This window comes from Chiloscyllium plagiosum, unplaced genomic scaffold (assembly GCF_037043375.1).
Source record: "Chiloscyllium plagiosum isolate Xiang-an unplaced genomic scaffold, Cpla_swu_hap1 HiC_scaffold_35, whole genome shotgun sequence".
NCBI classification, from domain to species: domain Eukaryota; kingdom Metazoa; phylum Chordata; class Chondrichthyes; order Orectolobiformes; family Hemiscylliidae; genus Chiloscyllium; species Chiloscyllium plagiosum.
The window spans coordinates 29,674,979-29,690,286 of NW_028270173.1; the positions used below are offsets into that span (position 1 = coordinate 29,674,979).

General features: G+C 47.4%; 1 protein-coding gene across 1 annotated transcript in view; it reads left to right on the forward strand.

Moving 5' to 3' along the window:
* Positions 1-15,308, forward strand: part of LOC122541253 (gamma-aminobutyric acid type B receptor subunit 1) — a 134,255-nt gene that overhangs the window by 73,955 nt on the left and 44,992 nt on the right. The window contains 3 exon segments of the mRNA XM_087978963.1: positions 1,786-2,034; positions 7,634-7,697; positions 8,960-9,037. Coding sequence (XP_087835089.1) covers positions 1,786-2,034; positions 7,634-7,697; positions 8,960-9,037 — 391 coding nt within the window.

The following is a 15,308-nucleotide window of genomic DNA, read 5'->3' on the forward strand; positions in this document are numbered from 1 at the left end:
GTTTGGAACAGCTCAGGCTTGGAGGGCCGACGGGCCTGTTCCTGGGCTGTAAATTTTCTTTTGTCTTTGTCTTAGGGAGCGCAGTTTGTAGATTGGCACATGGAATAATGAAATGTTGCAGCGCTCAGTGGGGCATTCTGATGTGAACCCCACTAGCTCTCTTTGCTGTGGATGCAGTTACTTGCGTGGTGTGACAGCAAAGTTATTGCCCCCCTCTTGTGTGAGAAATGTTCTCAGACACATAGCAGAGTGTTGGCATGTTACAAAGGTGGGAGGGAGTGAAAGTGAGTGATGACTTGGACTGGAGAGAAACGACGACCGGGAGGTGGATCTGGAATCACAGCTAGGCCAGACCAGGTAATGACAGCAGATTCCCTGTGAAGCAGATGGTGTTTTACAACAACCAACAATAGTTTCAGCGTCCCTTCCACTGAGGTCAGCTTTCCAAATTGTATTTGAAGTGTGACCTAGTTAGGATTTGAACCCAAATTCCCAGAGCATTAGCCTGAAAGTCAGGGTTACTAGCCCAGTGAGATTACCACTTCACCACCACCTACCTCCCTATTGTCCGCAAGCAACAAAAACAGGAATTGCTAGAGAAACTCAGCAGGTCTGGTGGCATCTGTGGAGAGAAAGCAGAGTTAATGAGGTTTCAAGTCCAGTGACTCTATTTCAGAACTAATCTTTAACATTTTGGTCAGTGCTTTGAGTGTAGGAATTGGGAGGTCATGTTGCAGCTGTACAGGACATTGGTTCGGCCACTTTTGGAATATTTCATGCAATTCCAGTCTCTCTCCTATAGGAAGGCTGTTGAGAAACTTGAAAGGGTTCAGAAAAGATGTACAAAGATGTTGCCAGGGTTGGAGGGTTTGAGCTACAGGGAGAGGCTGAACAGGCTGGGGCTGTTTTCCCTGGAGCGTCGGAGGCTGGGGGGTGACCTTATTGAGATTTATAAGATCACGAGGGGCATGGATAAGGTGAATAGACAAGATCTTTTCCCTAGGGTGGGGGAGTCCAGAACTAGAGGGCATAGGTTTAGGGTGAGAGGGGAAAGATATAAAAGGGACCTAAGGGGCAACTTTTTCACGTAGAGGGTGGTACGTGTTTGGAATGAGCTGCCAGAGGAAGTGGTGGAGGCTGGTACAATTGCAACATTTAAAAGATATCTGGGTGGGTATATGAATAGGAAGGGTTTGGAGGGATATGGGCCGCGTGCTGGGAAATGGGACTAGATTGGGTTGGGATACCTGGTTGGCATGGATGGGTTGGACCGAAGGGTCTGTTTCCATGCTGTACATCTCTATGACTCTATAACAAAAGATCCCAAGGTGTTTGACATGGACATTCTAACAGTAAGTCTGACCCTGGGCCATGCAAAGATGGCACAGACTCGCAGAGATGTACACAGCACAGAAACAGACCCATCGCTCCTTTCCCCTACCCTGGGGAAAAGAACTCGTGAATTGTATTGGGAAAGGTGACCAAACATTCTCAGGAGCCTCTTAACAGACAAGAGAGAGAGAGAGGCAGAAAGGTGAAGAGGTTTCTGGAGGGAATTTCCGAGCCCACAGCTGAGGGCACAACCACCAATAACAGAGCGATTAAAACTGGGGATGAGAAAAAGTCCATGGTTAGAGGAATCTGGGTAGTTCAGAGGTTGCAGGAGAGGATTTCAGAGACAGGGTGTGGTGAGGCTGTGGCGTAACTTGTGGACAGGGATGAGAACTTGCTCGGTGATGATGTTGGGTCCTGTGCGACGTAACCCGTGCACCTTATCCCGCACAGACCTCGCAGGAGTTCTTGGAGAAACTGCAGACAGTGATCAAGAAATCACCGGAGGAGACTGGGGGCTACCAGGAGGCACCCTTGGCATACGATGCCATCTGGGCACTGGCCCTGGCCCTGAACAAAACGGCTCAGGAGCTGGAGAAGAAGCAGATGCGCTTGGATCAGTTCAACTATCACAGTCAGAACAGGGCCATCACTGATGAGCTTTACAAAGCTATGAATTCCTCCTCCTTTGATGGAGTCTCAGTAAGTGGCTGTGTGAGCGTCTCTATGCCTGTTTGTGTGTGTGTGAGAGTGTGCGTGTGAGCATCTCTTTACCTGTATGTGTATGTGAGTGTGTGTGTGTGTGTCTGTGTGAGCGTCTCTATACCTGTGTGTGTGTGTGTGTGAGCGTCTCTATGCCTGTTTGTGTGTGTGTGAGAGTGTGCGTGTGAGCATCTCTTTACCTGTATGTGTATGTGAGTGTGTGTGTGTGTGTCTGTGTGAGCGTCTCTATACCTGTGTGTGTGTGTGTGTGAGCGTCTCTATGCCTGTTTGTGTGTGTGTGTGTGTGTGTGTGAGAGTGTGTGTGTGAGAGCGTCTCTATGCCTGTTTGTGTGTGTGTGTGAGAGAGTGTGTATGTGAGAGTGTGTGTGAGAGCGTCTCTATACCTGTGTGTGTGTGAGAGCGTCTCTATGCCTGTTTGTGTGTGTGTGTGAGAGAGTGTGTATGTGAGAGTGTGTGTGTGAGAGCGTCTCTATACCTGTGTGTGTGTGAGAGCGTCTCTATGCCTGTGTGTGTGTGTGTGTGTGTGTGTGTGTCTCTCCCTCTCTCTCTCTTTCTCTCTCTTCCCCAGCCTCCCCCCCACCAGCCTTTCTCAGTCTCCATTTGTAGGTTTGCCTATATGGGCATCTACCTGTGTCTGACTGTGCGTGTTGGCTTGTGTTTGTCTCTGTGAGTATCTTGTGACTCTGTGGATATCTGTCCCTATTTGCCTTTGTCTGACTGTTTATATCTGCCTGTGCTTATCAGTGTCTGTGCTTGTACATCTGTCTATGTCTGTCTGTGCATTGAGACCTGTGTGTTTTTATCTGTCTGTGTGCATGCTTTTCTGTCTGCGCTCGGGTGCGTTTATCTATATTTGTGTGTGTCTGTATAAGTTACCGTCTGTAAATAAAGTGTGTTGTGTTTGAGTGGTTTTGCACACCAATGTGTTACTGTACAATGTGGTCAACTCCCTGGTGTATGGAAACAAAGACGTTTTAGGTAGAAAGTTAATTACCTGTGTTGAAGTAATGCTGGTTTAGCAGGAGCCCTCCCTCGCTGTTTTTAGAAATGGTGCTGTGTGCTGAGAGGGAAGGAGGGTCCTGGGTTTAAGATCATATCCGAAAGATGATCAGTTCTTCAGTGCAGGAGCAGGTTGGATTAACTGCTAAATCTCCAGCCTGAAACCGTCACTTTCCTGTTGTGCCACAACCTTCATCATGTTGAACATCTCTGAAAGAAACTCCCCCTCCCCCCCCCCCCCCCCACCACCCCCGTGCTGTGCTTGTTCCTGAAGCTGTTTATCCCTCCTGTGGTAAGGGTCCAAAACTACACTCAGCATCCCAGCCACATCTATGGTCTAACGCAATCATTGTGTGATCTCCTGGCCTCTGTCTGCACTCCCCTGTCAATGTGAGCTCTCAAGTTTGGGTTTTTTTTTAAATCTTGTTCATGTCCCGGATCTGCTACACCAGGAACGTTTCCCTTCCTCACCAAGTTGAGAATCTATTCCGTGCAGTTGGCACAGGGCTGCTAGAGTCATTTGTAGCACAGCAGGCCATTCAGCCCTTCAAGTCCATCCCACACCAATGACATTGAGTCATACAGCGGGGAAACAGACCCTTCAGTCCGGATGTAAGCTCCCAACCCGAAATGTCGACTCTCCTGCTCCTCTGCCTGTGCCTTTCCCTCCCCCCGTTTTAATCGACTCTGACTTCCAGCATCTGCAGTCCTTACTATCCCCTTCAGTCCAACTCGTCCAGCTGAGCAGCTTTCCCACATTGAACTAGTCCCATTTGCCTGCGTTTGACCCATATGCATATGTGTGAATACTTCCTAATTATTCATTCATCAGATGTGTGCGTCCCGACTGCTAACCTCTTGTTGCCCCAGGACAAGGTAGTGGGGGGGCTGTCCGTATGCACCCGGTGCTGTGGTAGGAAGGGGTTTCCAAGACTTTGTCCCAGTGACAGTGAAGGAACACAGAATCCCTACAGTGTGGAAAAAGGCCCTTCGGCCCAACAAGTCCACACCAACCCTCCACACCATCCCCCTAGCCTATTACTCTACATTTACCCCTGACTAATACACCTAACCTACACACCCCTGAACACTATGGGGCAATTAAGCACAGCCAATTCACCCTAACCTGCACATCCTTGGACTGAGGGAGGAAACCCACGCAGACACGGGGAGAATGTGCAGACTCCACAGAGATCGAGGCTGGAATCGAACCCAGGTCCCTGGCGCTGTGAGGCAGCAGCGCTAACCACTGAGCCACTGTGCAGCCCCAATGGCGATATGTTTCCAAGTCAGGATATCGAGTGGCCTGGAGGGGGATTTGCAGGTGATGGTGGTGTTCCCATGTATGTGCTATCCTTATCCCTCAGGGCAGCAGAGGCCACGGGGCTAGAACCTACTGTCAGGGGTCTTGGTGAGTCACTGCAGTGCACCTTGTAGGTGATGAACACTCTTTCCATCATGCAGTGTCAGTAGATGGAGTGAACGTTTCAAATTCATTCAAGCGTGGGGATGGTGAGGCCTGCATTTGATTGTCCGCCCCAGTCACCTGAGTAGCTTGCTAGGCTAGTTTAAAGTCAACCACGTTCCTGTCAGGAGTCACATGTAGGCCACAGCACATAAGGATATGAGTGAACGAACCAATAGCACCAAAACTGAGGCTAGCTTTATAAAAGTATCCATTGAGTTTGAACACTTGTTTCTGGGATATCAGACCCAAGGACCTCGAGATTGCCAGCTCAGTGATGTTATCACAATACTACTGCTTCTGCCTAAGTGAATATTGAAGGTGGTAGGTGTAGTGCCAGTCAGCTGGATTGCTTTGTCCTGGATGGTGTCAAGATTAGTCAAGTGTTGTTGGAGCTGCCCCCATCTATTCCATCACACTCCTGACTTGTGTCTTGCGGGCAGGTTTTGAGGAGTCGGGAGTTGAGTTGATTACTGCAGTATTCCCAGCCTCTGGCCTGCTCTCGGTAAGATCTTGGCTGATCTGCCACAGGCCTCCACTCCTGTCTCTCACCAGCCGCCAACGCTCAGATTTGCGAAAATCTATTTCCCCTTTCAACACTAACAGCGATATGGCCTCCACATCTCTCAGGGAGAAGAAAGTCCTTTTCATCTCTATTTTAAATGAGTGTCCCCTGTTTTGAGAAGATTTGTCGCTCAGGTTGAGGTTCTGGATGTAGGTTTGCTCGCTGAGCTGGAAGGTTCGTTTTCAGACGTTTCGTCACCATACTGGGTAACATCATCAGTGAGCCTCCGGATGAAGCACTGGTGGTATGGCCCGCTTTCTATTTACGTGTTTAGGTTTCCTTGGGTTGGTGACATAATTTCCTGTGGTGATGTCATTTCCTGTTCTTTTTCTCAGGTGGGGTGGTAAATGGGATCCAAGTCAACGTGTTTGTTGATAGAGTTCCCGTAGGAATGCCATGCTTCTAGGGATTCTCGTGCATCCCCTTATTCTGTAACTGTGCCCCCTAATTCGAGACAGTGCCTACCCCACCCAGTGGTGCAACCAACTTCTCTGCATCTTCCCTGTCCTCAGAATCTTGTATGCTTCAATCAGATCACCCCATGAATGAATGAAGGCTGTACTTATTTAGCTGTTCTCGATGTGTCAACCCCCTCATCCCCAACAGCCTCTGGTGCCAGTATAGCTTTTCCACCGAAAGATGAGGGACCAAGTGTGTACCAAGGTTTGGCCTTATCAACATGTTATACAGTTGCAGACGACACTTCCTGTCCCCGAGCAACAGAGGACAGAATTCCATTTGCCTTCTTTAATTAACCAGTCCAGAACAGTGCCTGTTTGCCATCAGCATGACTGTCCAACAGATACCACAGCTCAGTCACATCACCCTCGCATTTTTGTCACACGCCCAAAGGCATATTGTCAGGACCTCTGTCAGTCATACACACCCTGTTCTTAGGCGGCAGCACGGTGGCTCAGTGGTTAGCGCTGCTGCCTCACAGCGCCAGGGACCCGGGTTCGATCCCAGCCTCGGACGACTGTCTGTGTGGAGTTTGCACATTCTCCCCGTGTCTGCGTGGGTTTCCTCCCACAGCCCCGAAGATCCACAGGCCAGGTGGATTGGGAGAAAGTGAGGACTGCAGATGCTAGAGATCAGAGTCGAGAGTGTGACGCTGGAAAAGCACAGCAGGTCAGGCAGCATCTGAGGAGCAGGAGAATCGGGTATAAGCCCTTCATCAGGAATGAGTCCCAGGAAGGCTTATCCCTGAAATGTTGATTCTCCTGCTCCTCAGATGCAGCCTGACTTGCTGTGCTTTTCTAGCACCACACTCTCGAGGTTAGGGTGAACTGGCTGTGCTAAATTGCCCCGTAGTGTCCAGGGATGTGTAGGTTAAGCACATTAGTCAGGGGTAAATGTAGAATAATAGGGTAGGGGGAATGTGTCTGGGTGGGCTACTCTTCGGGGGTTGGTGTGGACAGGGGGCCTGTTTCCACACTGTAGGGATACTATGAATATACATTCACCTGAGTGACAAACACATCTTCCTTTCCATCATTCCTGTTCATAAATCCACAGGGAATTGAATTCCATCCTGTCAGAGATGCCCCAGCCTGACTCTTGTGTGGCACAAATGTTACTTGCCAGTTTGCCAGCCCAAGTCTGAACAGTGTCCAGGTCTTGCTGCATTTGGATACGGGCTGCTTCAGTAGCTGAGGAGTTGAGAATGTTGCTGAGCAGCTGTGCAATCATTGACCAACATCCCCACTTCTGACCTTATGATGGAGCAATGGGCATTGAGCAAGGAGCTGATGATGGCAGGCCCTTGGACACTACCCTGAGGAGCTCCTGCAGAGCTGTCCTGGAGCTGAGATGACTGACGTCCAACAACCACAGCCATCTTCCTATGTGCTAGAACCAGTGGAGAGTTTGGGTGTGTGTGTCTGTGTGTGTGTGTGTGTGTGTGTGTCTGTGTGTGTGTGTATGTGTCTGTGTCTGTGTGTGTCTGTGTGTGTGTGTCTGTGTGTGTGTGTATGTGTCTGTGTCTGTGTGTGTCTGTGTGTGTGTGTCTGTGTGTGTGTCTGTGTGTGTGTGTGTGTGTGTGTGTGTCTGTGTGTGTGTGTGTGTGTGTGTGTGTGTGTCTGTGTGTGTGTGTGTGTGTGTGTGTGTGTGTCTGTGTCTGTGTGTGTGTGTGTGTGTGTGTCTGTATGTGTGTGTGTGTCTGTCTGTATGTGTGTCTGTGTGTGGGTGTCTGTGTATGTGTGTATGTGTGTGTCTGTGTGTGTGGGTGTCTGTATGTCTGTGTGTGTGTCTGTATGTGTGTCTGTGTGTGTGTGTGTCTGTGTGTATGTGTCTGTATGTGTGTCTGTGTGTGTGTGTCTGTGTGTGTGTGTCTGTGTGTGTGTATGTGTGTGTGTCTGTGTGTGGGTATGTGTGTGTGTCTGTGTGTGTCTGTGTGTGTGTCTGTGTGTGTTGATGCTCATAGCTTTAGATCTTTCAAACAGCAATGAACATCAGTTTGATGTTTCCGCGGGCCTGATAACTTTACCTGAGTGTCTCAGTGTTTTCCAATTCACCACATACTGTACTTGTGCATTTCTCCTCTCCTCTAGGGTCACGTGGTGTTCGATGCCAGCGGATCTCGGATGGCCTGGACAATGGTGGAGCAATTGCAAGGTGCTACAGCTGACTTCTTCTGGTGCTACAGCTGACTCTGTGTGTGTGTGTGAGTGTGTGTGTGTGTGAGTGTGTGTGTGTATCTGTGAGAGTGTGTGTGTGTGTATCTGTGAGAGTGTGTGTGTGTATCTGTGAGTGTGTGTGTGTGTATCTGTGAGTGTGTGTGTGCGTGTGTGTGTCTGTGAGTGTGTGTGTGTCTGTGTGTGTGCGTGTGTCTATGAGTGTATGTGTGTCTGTGAATGTGTGTGTGTGTCTGAGTTGTGTGTGTGTATATGTGTGTCTGTGTGTCTTTGTGGCTCTGTACATGTCTGTATGTGCACGCGCGCACGTGTGTCTATGTGTGTATGTGTGCGTGTGTCTGTGTGGCTCTGTGTGTGTTTGTCTGTGTCAATGTGTGTGTGTATGTGGCTGTGTGTGTGTGTTTATGTCAATGTATGGGTCTGTGTGTGAGTGTGTGACTGTGTGTGTGGGGCTGTGTGTGTGAGAGTGTGTGTGTGTATGTCTGTGTGTGTTTGTCTATGTCAGTGTGTGTGCCTGTGTGTGGCTGTGTGTGTGAGTGTGTGTCTCTGTGTGTATATGTCTGTGTGTGTGTGTGTGTGTGGGTCTGTGTGTGTTTGTGTCAGTATGTGTGTCTGTGTGTGTGTGGGGCTGTGTGTATGAGTGTGTGTGTATGTCTGTGTGTGTGTGTGTGGGTCTGTATGTGTTTGTGTCAGTATGTGTGTCTGTGTGTGGGTATGGCTGTGTGTGTGAGAATGTGTCTCTGTGTGTATATGTCGGTGTGTGTGTGTGTGTGTGGCTCTGTGTGTGTTTATGTCAGTATGTGTGTCTGTGTGTGGGTGTGGCTGTGTGTGTGAGAGTGTGTCTCTGTGTGTATATATCGGTGTGTGTGTGTGTGTGGCTCTGTGTGTGTGTTTGTGTCAGTGTGTCTGTGTGTGGGTGTGGCTGTGTGTGTGGGGTTGTGGTGAGGCTCTGTGTGTGTTTGTGTCAATGTCTGTCTATGTGTCTGTGTGTGTGAGTGTGTGTGCATCTGTGTGTGTGTATGTCTGTGTCTGTGTGGCGGGGTGTGTGTGTTTGGGGGAGGAGGGGGGAAGGGGGTGAGAGATATAATCCCGTCCACTGGGAACAGGCTGCCCAGTGTCCGACTGTGAATGGAAGAGCTATGGGTGAATTTTGTTTGTGATTTTGAGCTGAGGCCACTGAACAGTTGGCCAATTTTATCTTGAATGGCTCAGCAACCAAATGATTTGCCCTTTCCCCCACAGACGCTAAATACGTGAAGATTGGTTACTACGACAGCACGAACGACAACATGTCTTTCTTTGGCACTGACCGTTGGTTTGGTGAGTCACTCTGTCCCATGACTCACATTCACAACCTGAGTCCCAATCTTCAGTTGTAGGAAGCGAGGCAGCACACAATTGGACCCTACCCTTGGTTTATTATTCATCATGAGTTACTTCCTCAGAGGTGGAAGAAGAATTCCATTAGCAGTGTGTTCCTCTGTTATCTGAAAGTCAGAAGCTCATTGGTTTAAGTCCAATGTCAGTATATTTTGCACAACATCTACCACTTAGCAATCATGGTGCAATACTGAAGGTGTGCTGCACTGTCAGAGGGTCAGTACTGAGGGAGTGCTGCACTGTCAGAGGGTCAATACTGAGGGAGTGCTGCACTGTCAGAGGGTCAATACTGAGGGAGTGCTGCACTGTCAGAGGGTCAATACTGAGGGAGTGCTGCACTGTCAGAGGGTCAGTACTGAGGGAGTGCCGCACTGTCAGATGGTCAGTACTGAGGGAGTGCTGCACTGTCAGAGGGTGAGTACTGAGGGAGTGCCGCACTGTCAGAGGGTCAGTACTGAGGGAGTGCCACACTGTCAGAGGGTCAGTACTGAGGGAGTGTCACACTGTCAGAGGGTCAGTACTGAGGGAGTGCCGCACTGTCAGAGGGTCAGTACTGAGGGAGTGCCGCACTGTCAGAGGGTCAGTACTGAGGGAGTGCCACACTGTCAGAGGGTCAGTACTGAGGGAGTGCTGCACTGTCAGAGGGTCAGTACTGAGGGAGTGCCACACTGTCAGAGGGTCAGTACTGGGGAGAGGAGTTTAAACTAATTAGAGATGGGGGCAGGGTTCTGGGGAAGGGATATTTAGGCTTACAAATGAAACAAAAGATGCTACAGTGTTGCAGGAAAGTTATTTAGGTAACGATGCCCAGACTGGTTTAGGAACGTACAGAGTGTCCAAACACAGAAAACTCAGCAACACATAGGTAGGAAGGGTTGTGGGACACGCGATCGAATAAGTACAATAGCAGTAAATGATCTCGGATCAGGAGATGTGATAGTAAGAAATAACGAGGAGACTAGGACACTAGTGGGAGGAGTCTATAAGGCCCCTGACACTAACTGCATTGTAGGACAGGGAATCAATCAGGAGATTAGGAGGGCATATAAAGCAAGGCAGTACATTAATCACGAGTGGTTTTAACCTTCATTGGAGTTTGGGAAAGTCAAATTGACAGAGTTAACCATAAGGGAGAATTTATAGAGCGTGAAACAGAAAACATTCTGGGATGCTGGAAACCTGAAATACAAACTGGCTAATGTTAGTGTTTAAAACAGCCGGGCAGTTAACGTGTTGAGCCAGCGTGACTTCTCTTCAGAACCGGGTTCCGAAAACAAGTCACACGGAAAAGTCGAACATAAACTCTTGCTTCAGTCTCCACAGATGTGACCAGACCTGCTGAGTTTCTCCAACATGTTCTGTTTTTAATTCATGCGATGTATTTGGGACAGTTTCCTGGAGAAATATGTTTTGGATCCAACCAGGTATCAGGCCATTTTGGGTTTGGTAATGCATGATGTGGGAGGGTTTAATAAATTACCTCATGTTAGAAACGAAAATCGCTTCTCAATAATCGCTCTAGATAAATTCAGGAAAACAAAGTTTTATTAACAAGTCAAGTCTGCAGAGTTGGGCAGCCTTGAAGAAAAGGCGCGCTGAGGCTTACAAAGTCTCCCATTATATACAGTACAAGTCCCTCCTCTCCTTGGCTCTAACAAGCCATGAGGTTCACATTCTTAAAAACATCATTATTCTTATCACAAAGTCTGCAACAAATGGCTCCAGAGTCTCTAAAGTTGTTGTTTTTCTCACCCTGTAGTCTTATCAGTCAAAGACTTTAATCTGTAACAGATGTCTCTCGAGTCGTTCCCCTATCCTGGAGTCTTATCAGTCAAGGACTCATCCTTCCCGCCTGTGTTAATGGTTTCATCAATCAAGGGCCTGTTTGTTTTTACTCTGCTCACAAATTGTCAGCATTCTGCACAATTTAAACTATTCTACTTTTGAGTATATAAAATGTTCTAGAAAAGAAACAAAAGTTTTGTCTTTTATTATAGACCAGTCTGTGGTCCAGGCACATCTTAAAGTTTAAACCGAAATTACCTCTCACACCTCAGAAACAGAGAGAGAAAACCCCTGGTAAACAATGACCATACCACAGGACAAAGGAATGAGGGGGTTAATTAAAATGGATGGGAAAGGGGTCTTGCAGCAAAGATTATCAGGGACAGATGCTTAAGAAATAGTTTGTGACACATCGCAGTGAGAAAGCAAACTTTCAGGGAGGTATATGAGCCAACTATGGTTGACCAGGGAAATGAAAGATACCATCAACATTGCCAGAAAACCCATAAAAGTGTCAAAGATTGGTGGTAAACCAGAGGGTTGACAGAAGTTTTTAAAACCAGCAAAAGACGATCAAAAACTAATAACGAGAAGAAGTCATCTTTGAGGATGAACTGGCAATTATTGCCAAGGTTATCAGCAAGAGCTTCTTTAGTTACATAAAAAGAAAGATTGAATGAAAGTGAACAAAGGTCCCTTCAAGAATGAGGCTGGAGGCAGAATAATAGGGAAACGAGGAAATGGCAGAGAAATTGAGGAAATCCTTTGCATCAGTCTTCATGGTGGCATTCCAAGAAATCCAAAATAATAAGGAAGGAAAGAAAGAGAGGAAATTGAGATGACAACTATCGCTAGAGAACAGGTACATGGGGACGAATAGGGCCAAGAGGTTATATGTGCCCTGGACCTGATGGGGCATATCCTCAGATGTTAAAGGAAGTACCTGCAGAGATAGGGGATAGGGGAGTCATCTTCCAAGACTCCTTAGATTCTAGAGAAGTGCAAGAAGGTTGCCAATGTTACACCTCTAGTTAAAAAGGGAAGAAGAAAGCTTGAAAGGGTTCAGAAAAGATTTACACGGATGTTGCCAGAGTTGGAGGACTTGAGCTACAGGGAGAGGCTGAACAGGCTGGGGCTGTTTTCCCTGGAGCGTCGGAGACTGAGGGGTGACCTTATAGAGGTTTACAAAATTATGAGGGGCATGGACAGGATAAATAGGCAAAGTCTTTTTCCCTGGGGTGGGGGAGTCCAGAACTAGAGGGCATAGGTTTAGGGTGAGAGGGGAAAGATATAAAAGAGACCTACGGGGCAACTTTTTTCACGCAGATGATGGTACGTGTATGGAATGAGCTGCCAGAGGATGTGGTGGAGGCTGGTACAATTACAGCATTTAAGAGGCATTTGGATGGGTATATGAATAGGAAGGGTTTGGAGGGATATGGGCCGGGTGCTGGCAGGTGGGAATAGATTGGGTTGGGATATCTGGTCGGCATGGGCGGGTTGGACCGAAGGGTCTGTTTCCATGCTGTACATCTCTATGACTCTATGATAACTACAGGCTAATTTGCTTCATATCTGTTCTTGAGAATTGTGAGAGTCTATCATAAACAGCGAACCGTTTAGATGTGCTGAATAAGATCAAACAGAGTCAGCATATCTTCACAAAAGCAGGAGATTTATGCCTGGCAAATGTATTCACATTCTTTGAAGAGATCTCAAGCTGGATAGCTGAAGGGGATGTAACGTATTTGGATTTTCAGAAGATGTTTGATAAGGGACCACAGGGTTAGGCTACATAACAAGAGCCCATGATGTTACATATTACCACAGATGGAAGATTGGCTAACCAATGGAAGACAGACAGTCAGGATAAAGATGGTAGTTTCAGGTTGGTAACCTGCAACTAGAGGAGTGCAGCAAGGGTTAGTACTGGGGTCACAATTATTTATTATATATTAACGACTTGGATGAAGAAAGTGAACAGACTGTCACCATGTTCACAGATGACACAGAAAGAGGCAGGAACGCAAGTGGTGAAGATGGCACACTGAGAGTCTGCAGAGGGATGTAGACAGGGTAAGGAAGTGGGCAAAGACTTGGTGAATGGAATGGAATGTGGGGAAATGTGTAGTTTTGACAAGAAGATTAGAGGAAACGAGTATTATTTAAATGGAGAATGGCTACATAAAGCTGCAACATAAAGCTGGGCATGTATACCCTTGAGTTTAGAAGACATAGAGGGGATCTGTTTGAGACGAATAAGATTATTAAAGGATTGGACACTCTGGAGGCAGGAAACATGTTTCTGCTGATGGGTGAGTCCTGAACCAGAGGACACAGCTTAAAAATACAGGGTAGACCATTTAGGACAGAGATGAGGAGAAACTTCTTCACCCAGAGAGTGGTGGCTGTGTGGAATGCTCTGCCCCAGAGGGCAGTGGAGGCCCAGTCTCTGGATTCGTTTAAGAAAGAGTTGGATAGAGCTCTCAAGGATAGTGGAATCAAGGGTTATGGAGATAAGGCAGGAACAGGATACTGATTAAGCCATGATCATATTGAATGGTGGTGCAGGCTCGAAGGGCAGAATGGCCTACTCCTGCACCTATTGTCTATTGTCTATTGTCAACACAGAGGGATTTGGGAGTCCTACATTCAAATTACAAAAAAAAAGCTCACACGCAAATTCAACAGGGAGATTGTTACTCTCTGTTTCAAAGGCTTTAAAGATAGGGTGGTCTTACTAAACTGTACAAGGCACTATTAAACCGCACCTAGAATACTGTGAAATGTTTTGGGCCCCTTATCGAAGACGTGCTGGCATTCCAGAAAAGCCTCACTAGGTTGATACCATGTCTCGAGGGACTGTCTAATGAGGAGAGGCTGAGTAGGTTGAGTCTATTCATTGGAGGTGAGAAGATTGAGGAGAGATCTTATTGAAACATACAGGACTCCTTGGGGACTTGACAAGGTAGATGCGGAAAGATTGTTTCCCCTCATGGGAGAGTCTCAGACCAGAAGGCATAATCTCAGAGTAAGGAGCTGAGCAACACCTTTAAGGCAGAGTCATAGAGATGTACAGCACAGAAACAGACCCTTCGGTCCAACCCGTCCATGCCGACCAGATATCCCAACCTAATCTAGTCCCACCTGCCAGCACCCAGCCCATATCCCTCCAAACCCTTCCTATTCATATACCCATCCAGATGCCTTTTAAATGTTGCAATTGTACCAGCCTCCACCACTTCCTCTGGCAGCTCATTCCATACACGTACCACCCTCTGTGTGAAAACGTTGCCCCGTAGGTCTCTTTTATATCGTTCCCCTCTCACCCTAAACCTATGCCCGCTAGTTCTGGACTCCCCCATCCCAGGGAAAAGACTTTGTCTATTTACCCTATCCATGCCCCTCATAATTTTGTAAACCTCTATAAGGTCACCCCTCAGCCTCCAACGCTCCAGGGAAAACAGCCCCAGCCTGTTCAGCCTCTCCCTATAGCTCAAATCCTTCAACCCTGGCAACATCCTTGTAAATCTTTTCTGAACCCATTCAAGTTTCACAACATCTTTCCGATAGGAAGGAGACCAGAATTGCACGCAATATTCCAACATTGGCCTGACCAATGTCCTGTACAGCCGCAACATGACCTCCCAACTCCTGTACTCAATACTCTGACCAATAGAGGAAAGCATACCAAATGCTGCCTTCATTATCCTAGCTACCTGTGACTCCACTTTCAAGGAGCTATGAACCTGCACTCCAAGGTCTCTTTGTTCAGCAACACTCCCTCGGACCTTACCATTAAGTGTATAAGTCCTGCAAAGATTTGCTTTCCCAAAATGCAGCACCTCGCATTTATCTGAATTAAAACTCCAGATGGGCAGTGAATCTGTGGAATTATTGACTACAGAGACTGGTTCGTTGTGTACATTCAAGGCTGGAATAGATTTTTAATTGGTAAGGGAAGTAAGGGTTATGGAGGAGAGGTAGGAAATTGAAGTTGTGGATTATCAGATCATTGAATGGCAGAGCAGATGAGTTGGGCTGGATATCCTACTTCTGCACCAACATCCTGTGGTCATAATGTGGCCATGTAAATGCAAAATGAGATATTTGTCAAGAAGAAGGAGGCAGTAGATTTTATTAAATGAAAGCAATGTTTAGTGAGTTGCAGATGCAAGTAAATGAGGAGAGAAGGAGTCACGGGACAGTACGTGAATCGCAGCAGTTTGTGCTCACAGCTTGAGCCAGCTGGGTAGAAATTAATCACATTAGTCATGCAGCGTCGCAAGTGAAAAAAAGACAGAGAGAAAAGTGATGAAAATACAGCCACAGTGTGAAGCGAACTGGAAAGGAACAGCAGCTCTCAGAAAAAAGAGATCACCTGCATCAGGAGACCAGACACTGCCTGCATCAGGAGACCAGACGG